The 26330-nt window shown below is 39.8% G+C and overlaps 1 protein-coding gene across 1 annotated transcript in view; it reads right to left on the bottom strand.

Annotated features, from left to right (window-relative positions):
* lama1 (laminin, alpha 1) overlaps window positions 1-26330 on the bottom strand; it is a 67998-nt gene that overhangs the window by 3649 nt on the left and 38019 nt on the right. The window contains exons 34-60 of the mRNA XM_030123830.1: window positions 25803-25914; window positions 25561-25717; window positions 24367-24577; window positions 23249-23365; window positions 21435-21598; window positions 21221-21359; window positions 18979-19081; window positions 18784-18900; window positions 16271-16453; window positions 16038-16192; window positions 14002-14145; window positions 13758-13891; window positions 13530-13683; window positions 12552-12676; window positions 10180-10330; window positions 9952-10096; window positions 9062-9203; window positions 7263-7377; window positions 6971-7123; window positions 6744-6895; window positions 5146-5340; window positions 4888-5071; window positions 3500-3606; window positions 3192-3381; window positions 2258-2404; window positions 1242-1395; window positions 215-348 (exon numbers count right to left, since the gene is read on the bottom strand). Of these exons, the coding sequence (XP_029979690.1) occupies window positions 215-348; window positions 1242-1395; window positions 2258-2404; window positions 3192-3381; window positions 3500-3606; window positions 4888-5071; window positions 5146-5340; window positions 6744-6895; window positions 6971-7123; window positions 7263-7377; window positions 9062-9203; window positions 9952-10096; window positions 10180-10330; window positions 12552-12676; window positions 13530-13683; window positions 13758-13891; window positions 14002-14145; window positions 16038-16192; window positions 16271-16453; window positions 18784-18900; window positions 18979-19081; window positions 21221-21359; window positions 21435-21598; window positions 23249-23365; window positions 24367-24577; window positions 25561-25717; window positions 25803-25914 (3984 nt within the window). The remainder of the gene's footprint in view (window positions 1-214; window positions 349-1241; window positions 1396-2257; window positions 2405-3191; window positions 3382-3499; window positions 3607-4887; window positions 5072-5145; window positions 5341-6743; window positions 6896-6970; window positions 7124-7262; window positions 7378-9061; window positions 9204-9951; window positions 10097-10179; window positions 10331-12551; window positions 12677-13529; window positions 13684-13757; window positions 13892-14001; window positions 14146-16037; window positions 16193-16270; window positions 16454-18783; window positions 18901-18978; window positions 19082-21220; window positions 21360-21434; window positions 21599-23248; window positions 23366-24366; window positions 24578-25560; window positions 25718-25802; window positions 25915-26330) is intronic.

Here is a 26330-nt window from a genome sequence, read left to right as displayed (position 1 = left end):
AGAAAAACAAAAAACAAAAATGAACCTCTATAATATCTGCATTTGAAGAAATACCTAAAAATATCGATACAGTACTTTTTAATATCGATATAGTATTGTGAAATGAAATATTGCGATATATTGCAGAACTGGTATTTTCTTACAGCCCTACTGATAAATTCAAGCCAAAGTCAAACTGTCAGTGTTCGTGTTTTGCTCAGGTGTCCGGTCTTACCTGTCCGTTAACCATCTCCAGTCCAATGGCATCCACCTTAGCACTGCTGATGCCCACAAAGACTCCCTCTGATTGGCTCGTCCGGAACTCCAGAGACACGGTCACGTCAGAGCCCACTTTATAACCGTCACGCACTGCACAGGTAAAGCACAAAGGTGTTTGACACACAAGCACAGCTGGGCCTCTGCTTCCACTGCATCAGTTCTGTCAAACTCTGTTCGTTCAGTTCCACATTCAGCTAAATTTGATCTGCAGAGGGCCGAACAAGTCAAATAGTATAAATAATAATAAATAAATGATGTCAACTACAAACTTTTCTGTGTTTTACAGTGAAAAAAGTAAATTTACATTATGAAAATGTTTACATCTACAAACTATCCTTTCAAACAATATGAATAATATGAACAAACTGAAAAAAAAAAAAATAATTTTGACACTATTATACTTTAGTTTATCATTTCCACATGTACATTATAACTGACAGATCACAGTGGATCTACAAACACACAAAACATTGAATAACAGACAGAATATTATTAAAATTGCACTTCTCTTAAGACATTTCAGGTTGTTCATATTTGTTCAGGTTATTCAGATTTTTTTTTGCAAAATTCTACTTTGTTTTAGTGTAAATACATGAAAACATTTACATTTACAAAGAGAAAAATTTGGAGTTGCAAATATTTATAGGTTATTATGAGACTGAATTGATCTGAATGTGGAACCTGAACTAAAAGGATTGTTTATATCTAAGTGTAATTTTTGCATTTCACAAATTCATCCCCAGGGCCGGACTGGACCCTGTGGCGGGCTGGATTTGGCCCCTGGGCCGCATGTTTGACACCTGTGCATTACATATATAATGACGGTTCAGTGAGTGTTCAGAAGCTCCACCTCCTCCATGTTGGACCAGAGGATAGAGTTTCCCTCCTTTTCTTCAGTCACATATCGATCTGTTTTTTTTCACACCTGACGACACTACGCTATCAGATAAACAGACAAATAATTATAGTGTTATCGAACTCACTGAAGACGGCGTATCCACTTCCATTAAAGTAACTTCCCGCCTGGTCGTTGGTGAAACAGGAAGTGACATCATGCTGGGAGGAGGGTTTGGACAGATCCAAGTGAGCGCTGTTCAAAATGACCGATCGAATGCATCCTGGGAAACTGCTGCTCACCTGAAAGTCAGTCACATAATGAACAAAGGTCAGAGCTGCCACAAGTCCAAACCCTGGACCAGTGAAACCACTGAGGCGTCCATCAGGTCTGAGGGTTAGGGTCCATTAGGGTTAGGGTTAGGGTCCATTAGGGTTAGGGTCCATTAGGGTCCATTAGGGTTAGGGTTAGGGTCCATTAGGGTTAGGGTCCATTAGGGTTCATTAGGGTTAGGGTTAGGGTCCATTAGGGTTAGGGTTAGGGTCCATTAGGGTTAGGGTCCATTAGGGTTCATTAGGGTTAGGGTTAGGGTCCATTAGGGTTAGGGTCCATTAGGGTCCATTAGGGTTAGGGTTAGGGTCCATTAGGGTTAGGGTCCATTAGGGTTCATTAGGGTTAGGGTTAGGGTCCATTAGGGTTAGGGTTAGGGTCCATTAGGGTTAGGGTCCATTAGGGTTCATTAGGGTTAGGGTTAGGGTCCATTAGGGTTAGGGTCCATTAGGGTCCATTAGGGTTAGGGTTAGGGTCCATTAGGGTTAGGGTTAGGGTCCATTAGGGTTAGGGTCCATTAGGGTTCATTAGGGTTAGGGTTAGGGTCCATTAGGGTTAGGGTCCATTAGGGTCCATTAGGGTTAGGGTTAGGGTCCATTAGGGTTAGGGTCCATTAGGGTTAGGGTTAGGGTCCATTAGGGTTAGGGTCCATTAGGGTCCATTAGGGTTAGGGTTAGGGTCCATTAGGGTTAGGGTTAGGGTCCATTAGGGTTAGGGTTAGGGTCCATTAGGGTTAGGGTCCATTAGGGTCCATTAGGGTTAGGGTTAGGGTCCATTAGGGTTAGGGTTAGGTTCAACAGCCAGACTCCTGTGGGTTGTGGCCCCTGCTCTTACGTTCATCCTCTTCACAGTGTGCATGTGTGGAAGTCCTCCCAGGTACAGCCTGTTCTCCACATCCAGCTGGTTTCCTTTAATGGACACTGAGTCTGAGGAGCCGTCCACCGACACCGACACAGAACGACGACTGATCTCCGCACTCACCTGGGAAACAAAACACTGTTACAATGACATAATCTTGTCTTTTATTTCGCTGCTCGTATGAGAAAACTCCCTTCAGTAAAAGTGAAGCCAATACTTAAACCTATTAATGCTCATTATGTGACTTTGTTCCTCGTAGCTTGTTTCATTGTTTAGTTTAGTTTTAGTTTTACTGTTTTTTTCAGGTCGTTGTTGTAAATGAGAATGATCTGTCTGGTTAAATAAAGGTTAAATAAATAAAATACTGTCGGTACATTTCAGTAATGGTATTGGCCTTTAACTGAAATGACCAATAAATTATTAATATATTTAATATGTCATCCCTACTCCACTAGGTGGAGCCAGTGTTAAATACTTAATACTCAGTGTTTACAAAGACACCAGATCAACCTGAGCGCTCATCATATGATCAGATTTCACATCTTTTTCTCTAATCTGCGATTATGGCTGAGGTCAATTTGTGAGGGGCGGGGCCAAGGGAGTGTCCATCATCTCTACTGTCAAATTAAATGACATTTTATGGATCAGGCAATCCTTATTATGTTTGTGATAGATAGATAAAACGACAGAACGATAGACAGAACGATAGATAGAACGATAGAACGATAGAACGATAGAACGATAGAACGATAGATAGAACGATAGATAGAACGATAGATAGAACGATAGATAGATAGATAGATAGATAGATAGATAGATAGATAGATAGATAGATAGATAGATAGATAGATAGATAGATAGATACTTTATTAATCCTGTGGGAAGTTCCAGTTACTGTTGTGTGTCTTACCATGTGCCATTGGCCGTCATTCAACCTGACTGATGAAGCCACAGAGGCGGGACCTTTCCCCAGGTCAGCTGACATTTGTAACCTCCCACCCACCAGACGCAAGACCGCAAAGTCCATGTGGTTTTTACTGGACAGGAGGAGCAGTAGACCGTCGTGAGCTCGGCTTCGGACCGCTAATCTGACGGACAGACTGACAGACCACACAGCACAGGGTTATGACAGGTAGACGTTAGCCCCGCCCTCAACAGACACACTGACAACACAGCACAGGGTTATGACAGGTAGACGTTAGCCCCGCCCCTTCTCACCTCTTTCGGACACTGTGGGGGTTGATAACAAAGGTCATGTGACTGTATCTGGATGAACCAAACTGGGCGGCTGAGGGCAGGAAGCTGGGCTCTGCCTCTGACAAACACTGCACATAATCAATAATCAATGATCAATAATCAGTTAGGAGTCTGACCAGGAGTCATCAGTAACATGAACTGTTTCCAGATTGGACCGTGTCTGAAGAGTTTATTCCAACCACACACTGAATGACATGATGGAATAAAGCTGAAGACTGTGGGTTTCTGGGAGGTTTTATGAGGAACATGTTCTGGAGGCTCAGCCTTAATCAATAACCCATGTTTAACTTGGACTAACCTTATTTGTGATGTTTAGGTGCAAACTACAGGTGATTCAAGGTGATATTATGTGTTTATTAAATGCATCTCCTCAGGCAGTGATGGTGGTGGTGGTGATGGTATGTATAGTACATATATGGTGGTGGTGTTGTATATGGTATACAGTACATGGTGGTGGTATATACAGTATATATGGTCGTATACAGGGTGGGGAAGCAAAATGTACACTGAACATTTAGTTGTTTTTTCTCAGCAGACACTACGTCAGTTGTTTTGAACCCAAACATATACTGATGTCATAATCATACCTAACACTATTATCCATACCTTTTCACAAACTTTTGCCCATATGAGTAATCAGGAAAGCAAACGTCAAAGAGTGTGTGATTTGCTGAATGCACTCGTCACACCAAAGGAGATTTCAAAAATAGTTGGAGTGTCCATAAAGACTGTTATAATGGAAAGAAGAGAATGACTATGAGCAAAACTATTACCAGAAAGTCTGGAAGATACTATTAAAGAAGAATGGGAGAAGTTGTCACCCCAATATTTGAGGAACACTTGTGCAAGTTTCAGGAAGCGTGTGAAGGCAGTTATTGAGAAAGAAGGAGGACACATAGAATAAAAACATTTTCTATTATGGACATTTTCTTGTGGCAAATAAATTCTCATGACTTCAATAAACTAACTGGTCATACACTGTCTTTCAATCCCTGCCTCAAAATATTGTACATTTTGCTTCCCCACCCTGTATATGGTATATATAGTGGTATATATGGTGTATATAGTATATATTTGGTGGTGGTGTTGTATATGGTATACAGTATATGGTGGTGGTGTACACAGTATATATGGTGGTATATATGGTGGTGGTGTATACAGTATATATGGTGGTATATATGGTGGTGGTGTATACAGTATATATGGTGGTATATATGGTGGTGGTGTACACAGTATATATGGTGGTATATATGGTATAGATGATGATGATAGTGTATATTATGGTCTGTAGAACAGTTGCCAGTCCAACAGAATGTCGCAGGTTCATCAGAACCTCTGGTGTGCGTTACCGTCAGGGTTCCAGGTGTGAGGGCACTCAGGTAGGTGGGCAGGGCTACAGGAAAGTGGGCGGGGTCTGGAGTGGGTTCAACATCCTGGTCGTCAGAAAGCACCGCCCCTCCAACTCTCTCCTCTAACAGACAACTGTCGAGCTCCGCCCCTTCGTATCGAACAGCTCCTGATAGGTCAATGAGTCTGGAGAGAGCTGTCAATCTAACTATCTGTTCAATCAGAGTGTTTGTATGTGTGTAAGTGAGTGAGAGACTTACGCTCCGCCCACTGCCAGGTTTTGGATGCAGCCTCTGAACGACCTGGACAGGTTCTGGATTCTGATTGGTAGGCGGGATTCCACCCCCAGGGGTAACCCACCAATGAAGAAGGAGGCGGGAGACAGATGGGACAGTCCAGCTGGTGACAGAGCCATGGACTTCAGGTGGTCCTCATCCACCTGGACCGACAGAGACCTAAGACACAGAGGGAGGGCGGGGTCAAAGAGGCGGGGCTAAACAGGTGTTTTTCCGATGCTTCAGTCTATTCATTTTTTTTCCCCTCAACTTTATTGACAATATTCAGGTACACAAAACATATACATTTTGAACAAACAAACATCAAGATGTCAAAAAGAAAAAGCATTTGAGCAAAGACATTTAAGAAAAAAAAGGCATAGATTTAAAGACACAAGGCAGAAGAGTCTGGAGGACCGAACCTGCCATATTAAACAACATATACAGAAATATAAAAATGGCTTGATAAGTTCATTTCCGTACCATTTATTTATCTATTTTGTCCTTATTTATATTATTCCTTATTTAATTTTTATCCCTGCATTTATTTCTGTGTTGCTTTCTATTTACATTTTCTTTTTCTCTTTTTATGTTTATTTCTATATTTTATTTTCATCTGACATCTTATTAATCTATTGTCATTTTTTTTATTCAGTCAAAATGAAAATTAAATATAGAAATAAACAAGAAAAGAGATAAAGAAAATGTCAATAGAAAGCAACACAGAAATAAATGCAGGGATAAAAATTAAATAAGGAAAAATATAAATAAGGACAAAATAGATAAATAAATGGTACGGAAATGAACTTATCAAGCCATTTTTATATTTCTGTGTATATTTTTTAATATGGCAGGTTCAGTCCTCCATAGAATTGACAAATAACAGTATAAAAAACAAACAAACAAAAAAAACCCAATATATCTAACAAAAATAAATAAATGCATCAGAGTTCAGTCTGGTTTAAAGAACTCTTTATAAATTGTCAAGGGACTAATTCTAAAGATCTGATATAATTTTCAAATTCTATCAGGAAGATTTTAAAATTTGGGTTTGTTTTGGTCTATTTATATTTGTGAATACAAAATTTACTAAATAAAATGATCAAATTTACAACAAATTCTAAATTAAAAATGTCACGTTCAAAATATGTAATTACATTTTGGGATGTTATAGTTATTTTTTTTATTACTTTTAGAGATGATATATTTTTCAATTTCAGACCAGAAGTTAGAAGAGTGTTGCTTCAGTCCACTCATCAGATCAGAACTGATCAACCTCCACATCATCTGGTCACATGACTTAGCAAGAAAATTCTGTCACAGATATAACAAGACACAAACAAGACAAACGAATGACATAAAAAGAAAACACGATGAAAACGATGGAACATTATTATAACAAAATAACATCCAAACAACATAAAACACAGAACAGGACACACGTAAGATGACAACAACAAGGACAGGAATGAAAATGACAAACAATGAAAACAGAAGACAAAAAGATAAATGACATAAAAGCCTGAAAACAGATCCAGTGTAAAAGAACTAAAACCATCTGGTGTTTCCATGGTAACACCTACTTCCTGCTGACGGTGACGATGACGGAGTGTTGGTTTCCGTCGGTGAATCCTCGACCGTCAGGACTCCCCACAAACACCCTCTGAGAGGCCCCGCCCACATCGCCTAGCTCCGCCTCCAGTGAGCCGGACACCAGCTGGATGGACAGGAAACGCTGCACACGCACAAAGGTTAATCACACACTGAACGGGTGGCGATCAAGCACGGTGTCATGTGACCACGGTCTCACCTGTCGCTGTGTGAGGTCATCACTGAAGGCGGCCAGCAGCACTCCTGATTGGTTATTGGAGGAGAAGGAGAAGAGAAGCTCCGCCTCCTGACTGAGCATCCGAGGAGCGAGTTGAACGAAGCCGGCGTTCAAAACGGAGACGCTTCGTACCGCCTAAAGACCGATAATCAACACAGATTATTGATCAGTGCTTTAGTAGAGACTGCTAATACATAGGTTATAGATTATAGATTATAGATCAGTACCTCAGTACAGACTGCTAATAGATTGGTTATAGATTATAGATCCGTACCTCTAACACACAGCCCTTTCTGACTCCGAAGGCATCTCGCAGAAGATCAAAGTTGGACCGAGCAATCTCCACATTCTTTATACATCCGACGTACGAGCGCGAGACGACCTGTCGCCTGGAAATGGATGAAACCCACAGATGATTAGGGCTGCGTATCGGCAAAAATCTGGTGATACAATACACAATACACAGGACACAATACTAGGATCATGATACGATATATCACGATATATCGTGATACTGTTAAAAAGGCAATTTTTTGTTTGTTTCTTTTTTTAATATGATTATTTCCTGGAAGAATTGAATTAAACCAGAAATCTGCACAAATACCAAACAGATTTTTATTTGATCCCAACAGGAACTAATGTTCTATCACAAAATGTTCCTGTGTTCAAACTGAAATTCTGTTTTGAAGACATTAAAGATTCAGATCCTGTTCAAATGTTCATATTCTATTAGTTTAGAACTAACATCAGAACAGGATTTTTGTTCAATCCCAACAAAGGAACTACCATCTGCCTCTCAGACAGTAAAAAGTGATTTTAGGATGCTTCAAATAACCATTATTTAATAAAAGAGTGTTGAATAATAAATAAGATAGAAACAATAAAGAAAAGCAAAAAACAAAAATGAACCTCCACCATATCTGCATTTGAATAAATACCTAAAAATATCGATACAGTACTTTTAAATATCGATACAGTATTGTGAAATGAAATACCGCGATATATTGCAGAACCGATATTTTCTAACACCCCTTCTAACAATTGGTGATAAATAATTTAGGAAGGAACTACCATTATTTAATAAAAGACTGTTAAATAATAATAAATAAAATATAAACAAATAAGAAAAACAACAAAAATGAATTTGAATGAATACCTAAAAATATCAATACAGTACTTTTTTATATCGATACAGTTTTGTGAAATGAAATATCACGATATATTGCAGAACCGATATTTTCTAAGAGCCCTAGGGATGACTGGAGTTCTGATGCATCCTGGGAGTTGTAGTTCGATTCATCCCACTCAGAATTAGACTAAAGTAAAAACTACTGATCCTTTCAGAACCAACAGTCAGACCTGGGGTCCAAACCCAGACCATGAGATCCTTCCATCTGGACCACCAAGCGTAAGAATAATTACCGCTTATCATTATGGTTATGGTCTGTGTCAAGGTTCTAATAGTTTGGGATTTTTCATTCTAGTTTAGTTTTATTTAGTTTTGATTTTTTTTTTCTATTCAGTTCACTTTAATTAGTTTTTAGAGTGGGTTTGCTAGTTTTTATTAGTTTTCATTTTCTTGTAAATGCTTAGTTTTAGTTTAGTTTTTTCATATCTTCTCCGTCGTATTCAAATCAATCCCAGACAGGACTCTGCTGCTTTAGTCTCCATGTTTCCAGGTAGAGTGGGGACCAGAAGACGACTGGAAACCACAAGTGAACACAAGTGACGGAGCAAAAAGTGTCGTATGGAGACAGCACAGAAAATTGCTAGAGCAAAATAAATCGATTTCATATCAATCTGACATTGTCAAAGACGAAAACGAAGGGAATTTTATCCAGAATTTTTAGTTAGTTCTGTAAGCACACAATACAGTTTCAGTTAGTTATCGTTTCTTTTCTTTTAATTCTAGCTTTTATTTATTTCAGTTAACGAAAATGTTTTTTCAATTCTAGTTTTTGTCATTTTGTTATTTTTCGTTAACGATAATAACCTTGGTGTGAACCAACACTGTTCAGTCACTGTCAGGTGATTCGCCTCTGAATCATGTGATCTGTGTCTGTCAGGACCTACCTGATTGGTCTGGATGCAGGAAGTCCTCCTATGTATATGGGGTCCAGGTCAGACCGGTTCAGGTCCGAGGCAGATCCAGGAGACTCCGCCTCCAACACTTCTTTCTCTGATGATTGGTCGGCTGCCATGATGGACAGGTAACCTGCACATACAGACATGTAAAGGCGCTTGAACACACATGATTAAAAAAAACCTACCCCTACTCCTACCCCTAACCCTGGTCCTAACCCTACCCCTAACCCTGGTCCTAACCCTAACCCTGGTCCTAACCCTAACCCTGGTCCTACCCCTAACCCTGGTCCTAACCCTAACCCTGGTCCTAGCCCTAACCCTGGTCCTAACCCTAACCCTGGTCCTAGCCCTAACCCTGTTCCTAACCCTGTTCCTAACCCTAACCCTGGTCCTAGCCCTAACCCTGGTCCTAGCCCTAACCCTGGTCCTAACCCTAACCCTGGTCCTAGCCCTAACCCTGGTCCTAACCCTAACCCTGTTCCTAACCCTGTTCCTAACCCTAACCCTGGTCCTAGCCCTAACCCTGGTCCTAGCCCTAACCCTGGTCCTAACCCTAACCCTGTTCCTAACCCTGGTCCTAACCCTAACCCTGGTCCTAGCCCCAACCCTGGTCCTAACCCTAACCCTGTTCCTAACCCTGTTCCTAACCCTGGTCCTAACCCTAACCCTGTTCCTAACCCTGTTCCTAACCCTAACCCTGGTCCTAGCCCTAACCCTGGTCCTAGCCCTAACCCTGGTCCTAACCCTAACCCTGTTCCTAACCCTGGTCCTAACCCTAACCCTGGTCCTAGCCCTAACCCTGGTCCTAACCCTGTTCCTAACCCTGGTCCTAGCCCTAACCCTGGTCCTAGCCCTAACCCTGGTCCTAACCCACCTACCTTTGCGTTTGTTCCTCTGCAGTGTGATCTTGTACCAGACGCCGGTGTTGTACTTCCTGCTGGAGGTCAGGATTAAGGGGCCTGAGCCCAGGTCAAAGGTCAGACGAACACGACCCTCCACCAGTTCAATGGACAGGAAGTCCCTCTGTGAGAGACAGGAAGTGATGTCACATGTGCTTCCAAACAGGAGCCTGAGTGTGAAGCAGGCTGAGTGTGTTAGTGTCGTACCGTGTTGTTGGAGGCCAGGTACAGCAGTAGACCGCTGGGTGACAGAGTTTTAAACAGCAGCACGATGGAGGTGGAGGTGGCACGCAAAGGTTTCTGAACCAATGAGAAGCCAGAACCATCGAAGTGGAAGGAGGTTTCCTCTGCCTGAGGACTGAGACGCAAACAAGAAGCAAGCAAAAAAAAAAAAAAATGTGGGAAAAAAGTGAGAAATGGTGAAAGGTTTTATTGACTTAGTTTGTGTTGAAAAGTCAGTTGTCCAAATTCGGTGCTGTTTGTGCACAGTGTTGGACAGAGTGCAGAGGCTCCAGCAGATCAGGGGCGCCTGTTTGGGTTGGGCCCACTTATTCAGCCTTTGTGGTCGGAGGTATCCAAAATAAAATGGAAAACACTGGGCTACCATCAGCTGCTCTTCTACAGGACTACAGTACAGATGAACTGGATTCAGACCATGTTTACCTCCAACTATTAAACTAGTTCCCAAATCAAAAAACGCCAAAGAGTTGAATGACTTTAGACCAGTGGTGCTCACGTCCCTTGTAATGAAGAACTTTGAAAAGATTCTAAAAGATATCATTGTATCGTTGATAGACAGCAAACTTGATCCTTTACAGTTTGCTTACCAGCCACATAAAGGAGTGGAGGATGCAAAACTGTACATGTTGGACACTGTGTACAAGCACCTGGAAAACCAGGATCCCATGCAAGACTTTTATTTGCCGACTTTTCCTCAGCTTTTAACAAAATGCAGCCCCACATTTTAATGGAGAGGCCGGCATCTTCCTTTGTCTTCCAGACCAGCTGCTCATGTTACTGTTGAATTTTCTAACAGAGGGTCCAGTGGGTTTTTGTTCATGGACAAATGTCCAGGAGGACACGATCAAACACTGGCTCACCACAAGGTTGTGTATTGTCTCCACTTCTGTTTATCATGTACACCAACAGCTGTAGAACTTCTTTAGAGGACAGGTTTACTGTGAAGTTTTCTGACGACACCGTCCTTTTATCCCTCCTTCAGGGGTCACAGTCCGATCACGGTCCCTCCTTATCTAAATTTGTCAGCTGGTGTGATGAAAATCATCTGGACTTGAATGTCTCAAAAACTAAAGACATGATTATTGATTTCAGACACAACAACAATGACCACAGAGTGAGTGTGGTCCACAGTGCAGAGGTTCAGATAGTGGATTCATACACATATCTGTGCACTATTATTGACTGTAGGCTCAGGTTTGATGCCAACACTGAATGTGTGGTTCACAGGGGCTGACAGAGAATCCATCTGGTGAGGAGACTGAACTGTTTTAATGTCAGTAGGAAGATTTGAAGAAACTTTTATTGTTCATTGATTGAAAGCCTTTTAACTTTTTCTTTTATCTGTTGGTTCAATGTTTTAACTTCGAAAGACAAGAACAGTCTGTATGCTATTGTAAAAATATGCTCCAAGATCATTGGAGTCAAACTCAGACGTGTCTTCCCTGTGGGAGCTTCAGGTGGTGAGAACAGCTCAGTCCATCATCAGGACCCTCACCATGTGTTCCATCTGAAGTTTGTCTTGATGCCTTCAGGCCGGCGTTATCACGCTCCTCAGAGGAGAACCAACACACATTCTAAATCTTTTATTCCTTCAGCTATCACACTTTTCAACTCTGACAGAAGCCATTTTAGTCATTTTGTATGATTTTTTTGTTGTTGTTGTTGTTATTGTTGTTGTTTTTTAATATTAGCAGAACCATTAGGGTCTTTTAGTCTGCATTGGTATTTATTGATTATTTATTGTTGATTATTTAAATGCATTTATTCATAGTTGCGTTCAATAGTCCTGTATTTGTGCACTGATTTATTTATGTTTGTCACATTGCACTTTGGATGTGGGCTGATGTCTGTGGTAAGCTGCAAATGAACTGCCCGTAAGGGATAAATAAAGTTTTCTGAATCTGAATCTGAATAAAGATTTTGCTGACATCAGCTAAAACAGCCATAACAAAATGTTGGCTGCAGAAAGAAACACCCACAATGGACCTTTTCATTTCAATTCTAGAAAACATTAGACTTATGGAGCGCATGATTTTCACCCTGCGGCTCCAGGAAGAGCTGGGAAAAAGGCGCTGGAGAAAATGGACAATCTTTACAAACTGTGACAGTACTAATTAAAAAAAAAAAAAGGCTGAAGTTGTATGCATGTTGATGTTATAATCGTCATCCCCAGACCTCACTTTCTTGTTCTTGTTCTGTAAAAATTAAAATGCTTATAAATAAAAAGTGTCCAAAAAAAAAAAAAAAAGTCAATTGTCCAAAAGTTTCCTTGATCAGATGACCTTAAACTAGCCAAACCAGGTAAAGTGTGTTGAACATGTGGAGCGGTGGGTGTTCACCTGCTGAAACAGCCTCCACACTCCCCTTCTCTGCTGACGTAGTTCCACAGGCCCATGTTCCTCTCATTGAGCGACGCTTCGCCCACACACCCCTGAAAGGTGGTCGACCTCAACGCCGAAGGCCTCTGAGCAAAACACGCACAGCGGACATTCAAAGGTTATAATCGTTAACGAAAACTAATGAAATGACAAAAACTAGAATTAAAAAGCAGTTCTGTCATAGATTCAGGATTAATAAAACTTCAAATGTATGTTCTGCACCAAGGTTATTATCATTAACGAAAACTAACGAAATGACCAAAACTAGAATTGTAAAAACATTTTCATTAATTGAAATAAATAAAAACTATAATTAAAAGAAAAAAACGATAACTAACTGAAACTGTATTGTGTGCTTACAAAACTAACTAAAATGGATAAAAATTCTGGATAAAATTCCCTTCGTTTTTGTTTTTGCCAACGTTGGATTGATACGAAATCAATTTATTTCGCTCTAGCAATTTTATCTGTTGGCACCATATGACATGAGACTAAAAGTGGGAGAAAGCAGCAGAGTCCTGTCTGGGATTTATTTGAATACGACGGAGAAGAAGAGAAAAGATACGACAAAACTAAAATTTATACTAAAACTATATAAAACTAAACTAAAACTAAGCATTTAAAAAAAAAGAAAACCTAATAAAAACTATCAAACCTGCTCTAAAAACGAATTAAAACGAACTGAATTAGAGAAAAAAAAGTCCAAACTAAATAAAACTGAACTACAAAGAAAAATCCAACCTTGCATTAGGTACACAAATGAACAACGCCCACCTCATCCATGTTCCTTTATTAGCTGTTTACCATGATTCATCCGTGTATGTGAAGTGTTTAATTAGACCTTGAAGATCATAGTGGATTATTGCACTTAGGAACCAATACTCATATTTTAGATGTTCCAGTGAATTTCTCCAGACTTCCACCCACTTCCTGTGTTACCTGTGTGTTTGCTCCCAGTCCTCCGATGTGGATCACTGTGTTGTTGTCGATGTCTAGAACCCGAGCCGATCCAGGTGATGTTGTGGTTACCGTCGGCAACGGAGGCGAATTTGACTCCAGTTGGTGGACCGATAGAGAGGCGTGGCTGCCAAACCTGTCACCGTCCAGACATGACACGATCAGACACCACGTGATGAGGATGAATGACATGACTGGTTGCTAGGTTACCGTGTGGCATTGATGCGGGTCCATTTGTTGTTGGTGATGTCCAGCCCAGGAAAGTCCAGTCTTTTGCTGCCAGAACCCACGTCCCAAACTAAGGACACCTTTCCGTCACGCATCTCCATCGCCAGGAAATCCACCTAAACACATCAGAAGACAAAGGTGACCTCTGACCCCCGTCCCGTTACACACAGGTCAGAGGTCAGGGGTCAGAGGTCAAGAGGTCAAGAGGTCAGAGGGTGAGGAGTACCTTGGTCCTGCTGCCCAGGTAGAAAAGCAGGTTGTTGGGGCTGGAAGTCTTCAGAGTCAGAGTCAGAGTGTTGAAGTTGCTGGACTGAAGTTCAGGTCTGTAGGAACGAACACAGTTCCGGTCCGCCTGCACCGCCACCTTTATCTGAGGAACGACAGATGGATCCAAACATCAACACAACACCACCACCTTTATCTGAGGAACAACAGACCAAGGTTCTAATAGTTTGGGATTTTTCATTCTAGTTTAGTTTTATTTATTTTGGACTTTTTTTTTGCTCTAATTCAGTTGGTTTAAATTCGTTTTTAGAGCAGGTTTGATAGTTTTTATTAGTTTTAATTTTTTTCTAAACGCTTAGTTGTAGTTCAGTGGTCTCTTTTCTCTTCTTCTCTGTCGTCGTATTCAAATAAATCCCAGACAGGACTCTGCTGCTTCCTCCCAACTTTAGTCTCCATGTTTCCAGGTAGAGTGGGGACCAGAAGACGACTGGAAACCACAAGTGAACACAAGTGACGGAGCAAAAAGTGTCGTATGGAGACAGCACAGAAAATTGCTAGAGCGAAATAAATCGATTTCGTATCAATCCGACATTAACAAAGACGAAAATGAAGGGAATTTTATCCAGAATTTTTAGTTAGTTCTGTAAGCACACAATACAGTTTCAGTTAGTTATCGTTTCTTTAATTATAGTTTTTATTTATTTCAGTTAACGAAAATGTTTTTTCAATTCTAGTTTTGGTCATTTCGTTAGTTTTCGTTAACGATAATAACCTTGCAACAGATGGATCCAAACATCGACACAACATCACGCCTTTGTCTGAGCTCAACACTATGATTGTCCTTTTGCTTTAGCTGAAACCTTCATCCAGCTTTTCCTCTGTCATACTCAGTGTTATGTCAGTCATGTGGTTCGGATCTGTTCCCATGGAGTCTGGCCTTAAGGTTTGCACACATTCATATGAAGGACAGGAACGTCCTGGCCCAGAACCATACCAACAAAGATAATTTAGGCGGGGTACACACCTAAGGATTTTCTCAATCTGAAGAGGTTTTTTATCTGGTACAGACCCCACATATGAAGACAAAAAATAGGACCAGTGTCCCTGTAGTTTACCGGCCATATTCAAAGCTTTGGGAAATGTATCCAGTTCCATTTCTTCTCCCCTAGTTCTGTGTATTTATTCTATTACAGAAACAGCCCATGTTTTGCTCATATTCCAATCAGATCTGTAAAAAATTCAAATTCCAACTTGATATCATTGATACTGATTTATTGGATTGATCCACTTCCTATCTCTTATAATGGGAACATTTTTCAAAGTCGCACCAAATCCAGAATCAGATCCAGACTGACATAATTTCAATACCTTGTGTTGACATCATCATAAAGAAGCTGTATACCAAGTTTGAAGTCAATCGGAATTGTAGTTTCATAGAAGAAGACGATTGAAAGTTTTGTAACGGACGACAGATGACGACAGACGACGACAATAGCTTATGGCCTATCGGCCGGTAAGCTAACAAAAAGGCAATTTTTTGTTTGTTTGTTTCTTTTTTTTATGATTATGTCCTTGAAGAATTGAATTACAGCATAAATCTGCACAAATCCTAAACACATTTTTATTTGATCCCAACAGGATCTAATGTTCTATCACAAAATGTTCCTGTGTTCAAACTGAAATTCTGTTTTCCAGACATTCCAGTTTCAGATCCTGTTCAAATGTTCAGATTCTATTAGTTCACAACTAACATCAGAACAGGATTTGAGTTCAATCCCAACAAAGGAACCAACATTATTTAATAAAAGAGTATGAAATAATAAATAAAATATGAACAAAAAAGAAAAACAAAAAACTAAAATGAACCTCCTCAATATCTGCATTTGAATAAATACAAAAAAATATCGATACAGTACTTTTTAATATCGATACAGTATTCTGAAATGAAATATCGCGATATATTGCAGAACCAATATTTTCTTACAGCCCTAAACAGAAGTTTGAAGGATGTTATGGTCAGGTTCAAATGTTTCTCACCGATGCTGCCTGTCTTCTGGCCTGATCAATGAGCTCTCTGATGTCAGTTAAGTTCCGGCTCAGTGTTTCTCCCAGAATGCTCAGCGGTTTGATCCTGTCCATCAGACGGTCTGTGCGATGCTCCGCCTCTTTGAGCTTACGTTGAGCTTCATTGGCTGCACATAAACACGTTGGTTGACATCATTGGTTGGATCATTGGTGTTGTTTAATTCTGATTGGTCCATTGGACTGACCTGCAGTGTGTGTGTTTGACACGAGCTCATTTGTCTCCTTCACAGTTTCACTGGTTTTTTCCACCACAGAAGAAGAAACTTGCAGCTGCTCTCTGATTCGTTGCAGCCTCTGTAGCGCCTCCTGTAGACCAGTGTGTGCAACTGATGCCTGATGATGCACCCGCTGCAGCAAAATAGATGAACCTGAAAAACCCCCAACCAACACAACAATATGTCAATACACAACTGTAAAGTAAGAAACCTGGAACGGCATGAAAGACGTAAATACAGGAAAAGCAGAATGGGATGATTTGCAGTTCTCAAAACCCCATGTTTTATTCATACTAGAACACAGAAAACAGGTTTATACTGAGAAAATGAACTATTTTAAGAAAAAAAAATAGGGTAATTTTGAATCTGTTGGCAGTAACACATCTCAACTAGAAAAGCACTCGGAGAGCGCAGACCTCCGCCAAGGCAGTTCAGTCCCCCCCACTCACCCCACCCCCACCGATCACCACCCAAATTTAATCACTTGTTCCTTGTGCCAGTATCAACATTTCCTGAAAATTTCATCAAAATCCATCCATAACTTTTGGAGTTATCTTGCTAACAGACAAACCCAGATGAAAACATAAAAAACATACCTTTAGCTGTTGGATTCATTTTGATATCATGATTAGTTCAGAATTTATAAACAAAAATACCTTTTTGGGAAATGGCAGTTTTCTCCTGGATCTACCTCCATAGTTGTTGAAAAACACTTCAGATTTCACTGTCATGGCTATATTTTGGTGTTTGTTGCATGTCAATACCAGAATTTGTTCTCTTGTTAGGATGAAAATTCCAAAACTCCACTATTTTTTCCTGTTCTGGATCATGGTATCCAGAATTTTGTGAGGATCCAGATCAATCTTCAATAGCTTGTAGAACCTGTTGGGAACTTATTTTGTTTTTTTGTTTTTTTTTACCAAGCACTCTGACCATTCACTGTGGAGTTACACACACATAGCTTGAAAATATCCCATTCTCCCAATGAGAAAGAATCCTTTTAAAAATCCCTGGATCCTGACAATGATATGGATCATTCCCGTAATCTAATCATTTGTTACTCGTCCCATTTCAGACATTTCCTGAAAATTTCATCCAAATCCGTCCATAACTTTTTCAGTTATGTTGCTAACTAACAAACAAACAAACCCTGGCAATAACAGAACCTCCTTGGCGGAGGTAATAAAGTTGGAACGGGGGAAACAAAAGGCTGGACAAGTAGGTGGTACTAATAAAAAACAACTAACGAGGTTAATTATCAACAGGTCAATGACATGATTGGATATAAAAAGATCATCTTAGAGGCAGAGTTGGTCAGAAGTAAAGATGGACAGAGGTTCATCAATCTGAGACAACTGAGTTTACAAACTATGAACAATTTCATAAAAATGTGACCTTTGACCTAGCGTTAAATTGTGAAGAATGAATATGTCATCATTTACAGAACATAATTATCGACAAATTCAGAGAATCTGTACAAATGTGAGAACATGTGGATGAGTCCCGATCCCCACGTTTGACACCTGTGATCTAGAACCTACATTAGCCCAGAACAGGACAAGGTTCTTAAGTCCATCATGTGCTCTCCTCAGGTCCATGCTTTAAAGAAGAGAAGAGGATTCACAGTGGAGACATGGACCTGGAAACACTTTATGTCACAGGTGTCAAACATGCGGCCCGGGGGCCAAAACCGGCCCGCCAAAGATTCCAATCCAGCCCTCTGGATGAATTTGCAAAGTGCAAGTTCGGGCATCAAACTCAAAAATAATATCATATAATAACCTATAAATAATGACAACACCATTTTTTTCTCTCTTTGATTTAGGGCAAAAAACATTAAATTATGAAAATGTTTACATTTACAAACTATCCTGTAATAATAAAATGTGAATAACCTGAACAAATATGAACAACCTGAAATGTCTAAAGAGAATTAAGTGCAATTTAAACTATTTTCTGCCTGTTACTAAATGTTTTTTGTATTTGTAGATCTGATCTGTAATGCACATGTATAAATGATATGTCGAGGCAGAATATTGATAAAATTGCACTTATATTTCTTTACAAATTTCATGTTTTTCAGGTTATTCACATCGTTTTTGTTTGGATAGTTTGTAAATATTGGCATAATTTGATGTCATTTGTTGCACTAAAACTATTTGGAGTTGTCATTATTTATTGGTTATCATGCTATTATTTTACTGGTCTGGCCCACTGCAGATTAAATTGGGCTGAATGTGGAACCTAGAAGAAAATGAGTTTGACAGGCCCTGCTTTATGGAGACCAGTTACTGACATTTAAGTCGGAAGGACCCTTTTTTTAATGGTTCATTCTATCAGTTTAAAAATGTTTTATGCTTTCTATGTTATGTTGTGAAAAAACATATGGATTTATGTCAGTTATTCCATTCTACATTTGACACAATGGCCCAACAGGTTAATATTCACACTAACACATTCATCAGTATATCCTTGTGTCTAACCATTATGCAGGCTTTTCAGCTCTCTGATTGGCTGATGGAGGAAGAGGCTGGCGTTTAGGATGCTCTGTCTGACCACGCCCAGTCTGGTGGTTACCATGGAAACATTGGTCTGCACATCTGGAACAGAACAGTTGGTCAGGGAATGTTTCATGTTCTTAAAAACACGCTGATGTGATGTTCGGGCCGATCACAGACCTCGGACTGTCTCGTTGATTCGTCGACTTTGTTGTAAAACAGCGGAGCTGGTGTTCAGCTTGGCTCCGCCTTCCTGTGACAGCAGACGATCTGATTGGACAGTCTGAAACACACAGAATTTCATAGTTACATCAAATGACACAAACACGAGGTGAAAATGTGATGGAATATAAAACACTGTGGTTTTTCAATGTTTATTCTCCGACTGATTTCACTCTGAACATGAACAGCTGATTAACTTGGAGATAATCCGATTTTCAGGAGGAAAACCAGACCTCAACCTCTGCCCCTCAAATAGTCCAGTGCTCATTTACCTACACTGTAAAAAAATCTGTAATTTAACAGAATTTTCACTGTTTATTTTACAGATTTTCCTGTATTTTTCAGATACAGGAAAATATCAATGAAATGACAAAAACAGACTGTGACAGACATGTCAAATGTAAAAGAACATGAAAAAACTGTAACTGTAAATAAGCATAAAATTTCCATTTTTTAAAAGAAATTTTTTCTTTTTTCACAAAAAAATACAGTTAAAATACATTTGGAAATGTATCGTAATTTCACAAATATTTCTTTTCTATTTATGAGATTAAACTGTTAATTTAAAGTTTAATACTGTTTAAAAAAAAAATTTAAAATTAAAACCAGATAAAATTACTGACCATTAACCGTAACAGAAGTATTAGTTCTGTCAGTTGAACCAGACTTGTTTGTTAATTGACAAATATCTTGTGTAATTACAGGAGGTTTCACAACAAAAATGTTGAATAAATGTATTTTTGTGAATGTATAACATGTATAAGCACTGATAAACTGTCCAAATACAGTTTTTATCAGTGGATTGGACAACTGAGTCTGACTGAAAATTATTTATATATATATTTATAGGGAATTGGATTGTTTTAATACGTGTAAATATTCTTTATTAAACATTAAAAAGTCAAACCTGTGTTTGTTTAGCAGTGTTTATCTGTTTGTTTACCTGTGTTTGTTTAGCAGTGTTTATCTGTTTGTTTACCTGTGTTTGTTTAGCAGTGTTTATCTGTTTGTTTACCTGTGTTTGTTTAGCAGTGTTTATCTGTTTGTTTACCTGTGTTTGTTTACCAGTGCTTGTTTACGTGTGTTTGTTTACCTGTCTTTATTTACCTGTGTTTGTTTAGCAGTGTTTATCTGTTTGTTTACCTGTGTTTGTTTAGCAGTGTTTATCTGTTTGTTTACCTGTGTTTGTTTAGCAGTGTTTATCTGTTTGTTTACCTGTGTTTGTTTAGCAGTGTTTATCTGTTTGTTTACCTGTGTTTGTTTACCAGTGCTTGTTTACATGTGTTTGTTTACCTGTCTTTATTTACCTGTGTTTGTTTAGCAGTGTTTGTTTACCTGTGTTTGTTTAGCAGTGCTTGTTTACGTGTGTTTGTTTACCTGTCTTTATTTACCTATGTTTGTTTAGCAGTGTTTGTTTACCTGTGTTTGTTTAGCAGTGTTTATCTGTTTGTTTACCTGTGTTTGTTTAGCAGTGTTTATCTGTTTGTTTACCTGTGTTTGTTTACCAGTGCTTGTTTACGTGTGTTTGTTTACCTGTCTTTATTTACCTATGTTTGTTTAGCAGTGTTTGTTTACCTGTGTTTGTTTACCAGTGCTTGTTTACGTGTGTTTGTTTACCTGTCTTTATTTACCTATGTTTGTTTAGCAGTGTTTGTTTACCTGTGTTTGTTTAGCAGTGTTTATCTGTTTGTTTACCTGTGTTTGTTTAGCAGTGTTTATCTGTTTGTTTACCTGTGTTTGTTTACCAGTGCTTGTTTACGTGTGTTTGTTTACCTGTCTTTATTTACCTGTGTTTGTTTAGCAGTGTTTGTTTACCTGTGTTTGTTTAGCAGTGTTTGTTTACCTGTGTTTGTTTAGCAGTGTTTATCTGTTTGTTTAGCAGTGTTTGTTTACCTGTGTTTGTTTAGCAGTGTTTATCTGTTTGTTTACCTGTGTTTGTTTAGCAGTGTTTATCTGTTTGTTTACCTGTGTTTGTTTAGCAGTGTTTATCTGTTTGTTTACCTGTGTTTGTTTAGCAGTGTTTATCTGTTTGTTTACCTGTGTTTGTTTAGCAGTGTTTATCTGTTTGTTTACCTGTGTTTGTTTAGCAGTGTTTATCTGTTTGTTTACCTGTGTTTGTCTGAGTTTTCCAAATGTATCAGTAGATGATAATACTGATGATGATAATGATTAAGATGTGTGTATGTTTGGAGTATGTTACCATGGTGAAAGCGATGGCAGCGGTCGTCTGGGCGACGGAGGCGGCCTGGTGGGCAGAATCAACGCGTTGTGTGATGTCACTGTCAAGCCGAACCAATCGGCTGCTGTTCTGAGACATGTTACACACTGAGGACAAAGAGCTGAGACAAAAAAAGTGTTTGTTTTAGTGTGAAATAAACAACAGCAGGACACATGTGATGCAGACACACACTCACCTGTGCAGGCTGTGGGCGTGGCTCTGCAGCTGATGGGCGTGGCTTTCTGCTCGGTAAACATTCTCCAGAGCGTCAGTCATCTTCAGCCCCACCACCAGACCGTCCACCTGCTTCCTCAGCAGGGGGCGCCACTGGTCCAGCTGTCCACTCAACAGCTCCACCTGCTGGCATCGAAGGGGACAACTGTTACGGTCCACCCTTACACCAAAACCAGGACCAGGATCAGGACCAGGATCAGGTCCAACTGTTACGGTCCACCCTTACACCAAAACCAGGACCAGGATCAGGACCAGGATCAGGTCCAACTGTTACGGTCCACCCTTACACCAAAACCAGGACCAGGACCAGGATCAGGTCCAACTGTTACGGTCCACCCTTACACCAAAACCAGGACCAGGATCAGGACCAGGATCAGGTCCAACTGTTACAGTCCACCCTTACACCAAAACCAGGACCAGGATCAGGACCAGGATCAGGTCCAACTGTTACGGTCCACCCTTACACCAAAACCAGGACCAGGACCAGGATCAGGTCCAACTGTTACGGTCCACCCTTACACCAAAACCAGGACCAGGATCAGGACCAGGATCAGGTCCAACTGTTACGGTCCACCCTTACACCAAAACCAGGACCAGGATCAGGTCCAACTGTTACGGTCCACCCTTACACCAAAACCAGGACCAGGATCAGGACCAGGATCAGGTCCAACTGTTACGGTCCACCCTTACACCAAAACCAGGACCAGGACCAGGACCAGGATCAGGTCCAACTGTTACGGTCCACCCTTACACCAAAACCAGGACCAGGACCAGGATCAGGTCCAACTGTTACGGTCCACCCTTACCCTCCTGACACCCAGTAAGTAAACATTTTATATTATATAATTGCCTTAACCCTCTGGTATCCCGTCCACCAGGCCCTTACTAAACACCAGGTGTGCCTTTTTCACACACTTGTGGAATAATGTCCAAAAAATTTCACACAGTTTGTTTTGAATTCTTTTACACTTTTTTCTATTTCATCAACTTGAGCCGTAAATAAAAATACCAAATACTCAATAACTATCACATTTTTTAACCTTTTAAATGCCGTGTTTGTAATGGAAACAAACCATTTTTTTGGATGGAAAAAACACAAAAAATTTTTTTTCAATATACTACATAAAATAAAAATCTTAATTTTAATAATTTGGTGAATTTTAAGAATGTGTGCCTGATATTTAAGTCTTGCATGGACTTGCCCCTCCTCCCTTGACAGATTTGATCAAATCCCGCCCTGTCAGTGGGAGGGGCCATGCAGGTGCACTACTATTGGACAAACTGCACTTTCAGTCACTGGAACTGAATATTAGAACAGTTTACCTCAACATAACAGACTCACAATCACACGCCTCCTTCAAATCACAACTTAAACATTGGATGTAGGCAAACCAAACCTGTGACCATCAGTAGATCATCCTCACTGTGTTGTTTTATGTGTTTTTAGGATGTTTTGTCTTTTTGTCCACTGTCTTTCCTGTCACCTGCCTAGGGACTACAGATGGAAATTAGCACTACTGCTACAATCTGCCATATCTACAGCTGCAATTGTTGTAGATGTTCATTAATACGCACTGTCCCAAATAAATAAATAAATAAATAAAATCTGCGTGACACTAGAAAAACTGGAGTATTTGTTTTTTGTGTGTAAATTTTCAGCAGATGATCTGCTTGATAAGGTGTGAATGAATCACTGTAGAATGGCTGAGGTAATTCTGTAGGATAGTGCATGTGTATCGAACATAAACATCAGAGTGTGAGGTGTGCTGGTCTTACTGTGGTGGTGTTGGTCAACTCCTGCGTCAGGTTGATGGTGTCTGACAGCAGCTGCTGACTCTCCTCCATAAGACCATCAACAGTCAGATGCACATCGCTGAGGCTCTGACGGACAGACTGAAAACACACCTGAGTGATCAGTAACTCATCTGATCAATCCTACAACCCAGTGTTAACCTCCTCAGACCCAGCTATGGGTTTTCTGTCCACATTTGTGGACAAGAGTTTCACAACTTTATACAAAAAAAAGAAAAGAAAACTGTCCACCACAAAGGACATTCCATAAAAATTTTAAAAACTGTGTCTGAAAAAACTGTTGCATCATGATGTGTCCAATATAGGCACTGATTTAATAAAAAACAAAAAAAGCTGGTACTTTGCTGACATGTCCTGGGTCTGAGGAGGTTAATACCCATGATGCTGGTGTCAAACAGGGAAAGCATCGCATTTTGTAACGTGAAGGAAAAAGTGACACATGAAAAAATACAACACATAAATATCAGGAAACAAAGCTAAAACCTTTGATAAATGTAACCGCAAAACACAGTGTTTTATTATATTTACTCTCATATATTTGTAATAGTTCATTATATTCAGAATATATATTTCCATTTACATACAACACATAAATAGCTATCACAGCTATCACACCTTTAAACTCTAACAGAAGCCAGTTTAGTCATTTTATATGATTTTTTTTTCTTTTTTTAAATATTAGCAGAACCATTAGGGTCTTTTAGTCTGCATTGATATTTATTGATTATTTATTGTTGATTATTTAAATGCATTTATTCATAGTTGCTTTCAATAGTCCTGTATTTGTGCACTGATTTATTTATGTTTGTCACATTGCACTTTGGATGTGGGCTGATGTCTGGGCTGATGTCTGTGGTAAGCTGCAAATGAATGGGACGTGTAAGGGATAAATAAAGTTTTCTGAATCTGAATCTACATGTTTTAATTTTACTCTCAGATGGGAGTTTAATTCACAATGAACAGATCTGTGTCAGAATTCTTATAGAAACATAGTGAAACCGTACACTGTAGAAACACTGAAGCTCACTGATTGGATGCATTGCATTGTGGGAGTTGCAGTCTCACAGGTTTTGTGTGTTTACCTGGTAGCGCTGCAGTGTGGCATACGTTGTATTCAACAGGTCGTTTGTTTGTGTGTTTTGTTGGGTGGCGCTGCCCAGCTGTATCTGTGTGTGCTGCAGTGTTTCCGTGGTAACTGTGAGTGCTCTGGAAAGGGGGTGGAGCCTGTTGTCAACCTCCTGACTCGCAGACAGGAAGTTCATTTTTAGCGAGCGGGAAAGAGTCTCTGTGAGGCTGCAGAGAGACAGGGATGAATATGGCAAAATAAGTAAACCGCATTCCTGAAAACACACAAACATCAAACCAGACTAAACCACATGACTAAAAACTAGGGCTGTGTATCGGCAACAATCTGGCGATACGATACAAAGCACAATACTAGGATCACAATACGATATATCGCAATATATCACGATACTGTTAAAAAGGCAATTTTTTGTTTGTTTCTTTTTTTTTTAAATGATTATTTCCTGGAAGAATTGAATGACACCCGAAATCCGCACAAATACTAAACACAATTTCATTTGATCCCAACAAGATCTAATGTTCTATCACAAAATGTTCCTGTGTTCAAACTGAAATTCTGTTTTACAGACATTACAGTTTAAGATCCTGTTCAAATGTTCAGATTCTATTAGTTCAGAACTAACATCAGAACAGGATTTGAGTTCAGTCCCAACAAAGGAACTACCATCTGCCACTCAGACAGTACAAAGTGCTTTTAGGAGGATTCAAATAACCATTTAATAAAACAGTGTTAAACAAGAAAAACACTCGGAGAGCCCAGACCTCCGCCAAGACAGTTCTGTCACCCACACCCCCCCACCCCTGATCACCACCAAAATTTAATCATTTCTTCCTTGTGCCAGTATCAACATTTCCTGAAAATTTCATGAAAATCCGTCCATAACTTTTTGAGTTATCCTGCTAACAAATAAACAAACAAACACACACACACACACACACACACACAAACACGCAAACAAACACACAAAGCAAAGCAATCACAATACCTCCTGGCAGAGGTAATAATAATAAATAAAATATAAACAATAGAGAAAAGCAAAAAAACAAAAATGAACCTCCGCAATATCTGCATTTGAATAAATTCCTAAAAATATCCATACAGTACTTTTTAATATCGATACAGTATTGTGAAATGAAATATCGTGATATATTGCAGAACCCCTATTTTCTAACAGACCTACTAAACACACCTGAGCTCCTGACTGGCTGTGGCCTCGGCAGCGGTTAGATTGATCCCTCTGATTGTTTCCAACATGGACGCCACCTCAGCCAGCAGATGTGTCTGATTGGCTGAATCCAGCTCCTCGTCTGTGGTCTGGTTTAGTAGTCCCGCCTCCATTTCAAGCACTGGGCCAATCAGATGGGACATGTTTCAAGTCATTCTGTTTAATGTCTACAGTTGAATCACTTCGTTTGCAGGCTCGTTGTTTACCTTGGATGTTGTTCTGAAGGTCGGTGATGTTCGTCAGCAGCAGCGCACCCTTGAAAAAGCTGTTGTTGGCGGACACGCCTACTTCCTCCAGGTAGTCGGACAGATGGGAGGCCTGACCAATCAGATAGCAGCGGTAAGTAACAGACTGGAGCTGAGGGCTGTTGTGGTCATTGATTCTAAGTCAAAGTTGGACAGGATCAGTGATGTGTAAAATGTTTCAGGGTCATGGAGGGTGAAATGCCACGGCGGTATGGATGAAGTTATGAGTGTGGATGTGGTTTAGGATGTTCGAACCCTGGGCTGTCAAACTCATGTTAGTTCAGTTCCACATTCAGCCTAATATGACATAAAGTGGGCCGGACCAGGAAAATAATAACAGTGAAAAAAGTAAAATTAAATTCTGATAATGTTTACATCTACAAAAATCTGAATAACATGAACAACTGGAAACATCTTAAGAAAAACAAGTGGAATTTTAACAATATTCTGCCTCAGATTATTAGTCTATCCTTCACACATGAGTATTAA

This window comes from Sphaeramia orbicularis, chromosome 20, assembly GCF_902148855.1.
Source record: "Sphaeramia orbicularis chromosome 20, fSphaOr1.1, whole genome shotgun sequence".
NCBI lineage: Eukaryota > Metazoa > Chordata > Actinopteri > Kurtiformes > Apogonidae > Sphaeramia > Sphaeramia orbicularis.
Note: the sequence above shows the minus strand (reverse complement) of the source record. Positions and strands in the feature narration are given on the sequence as shown.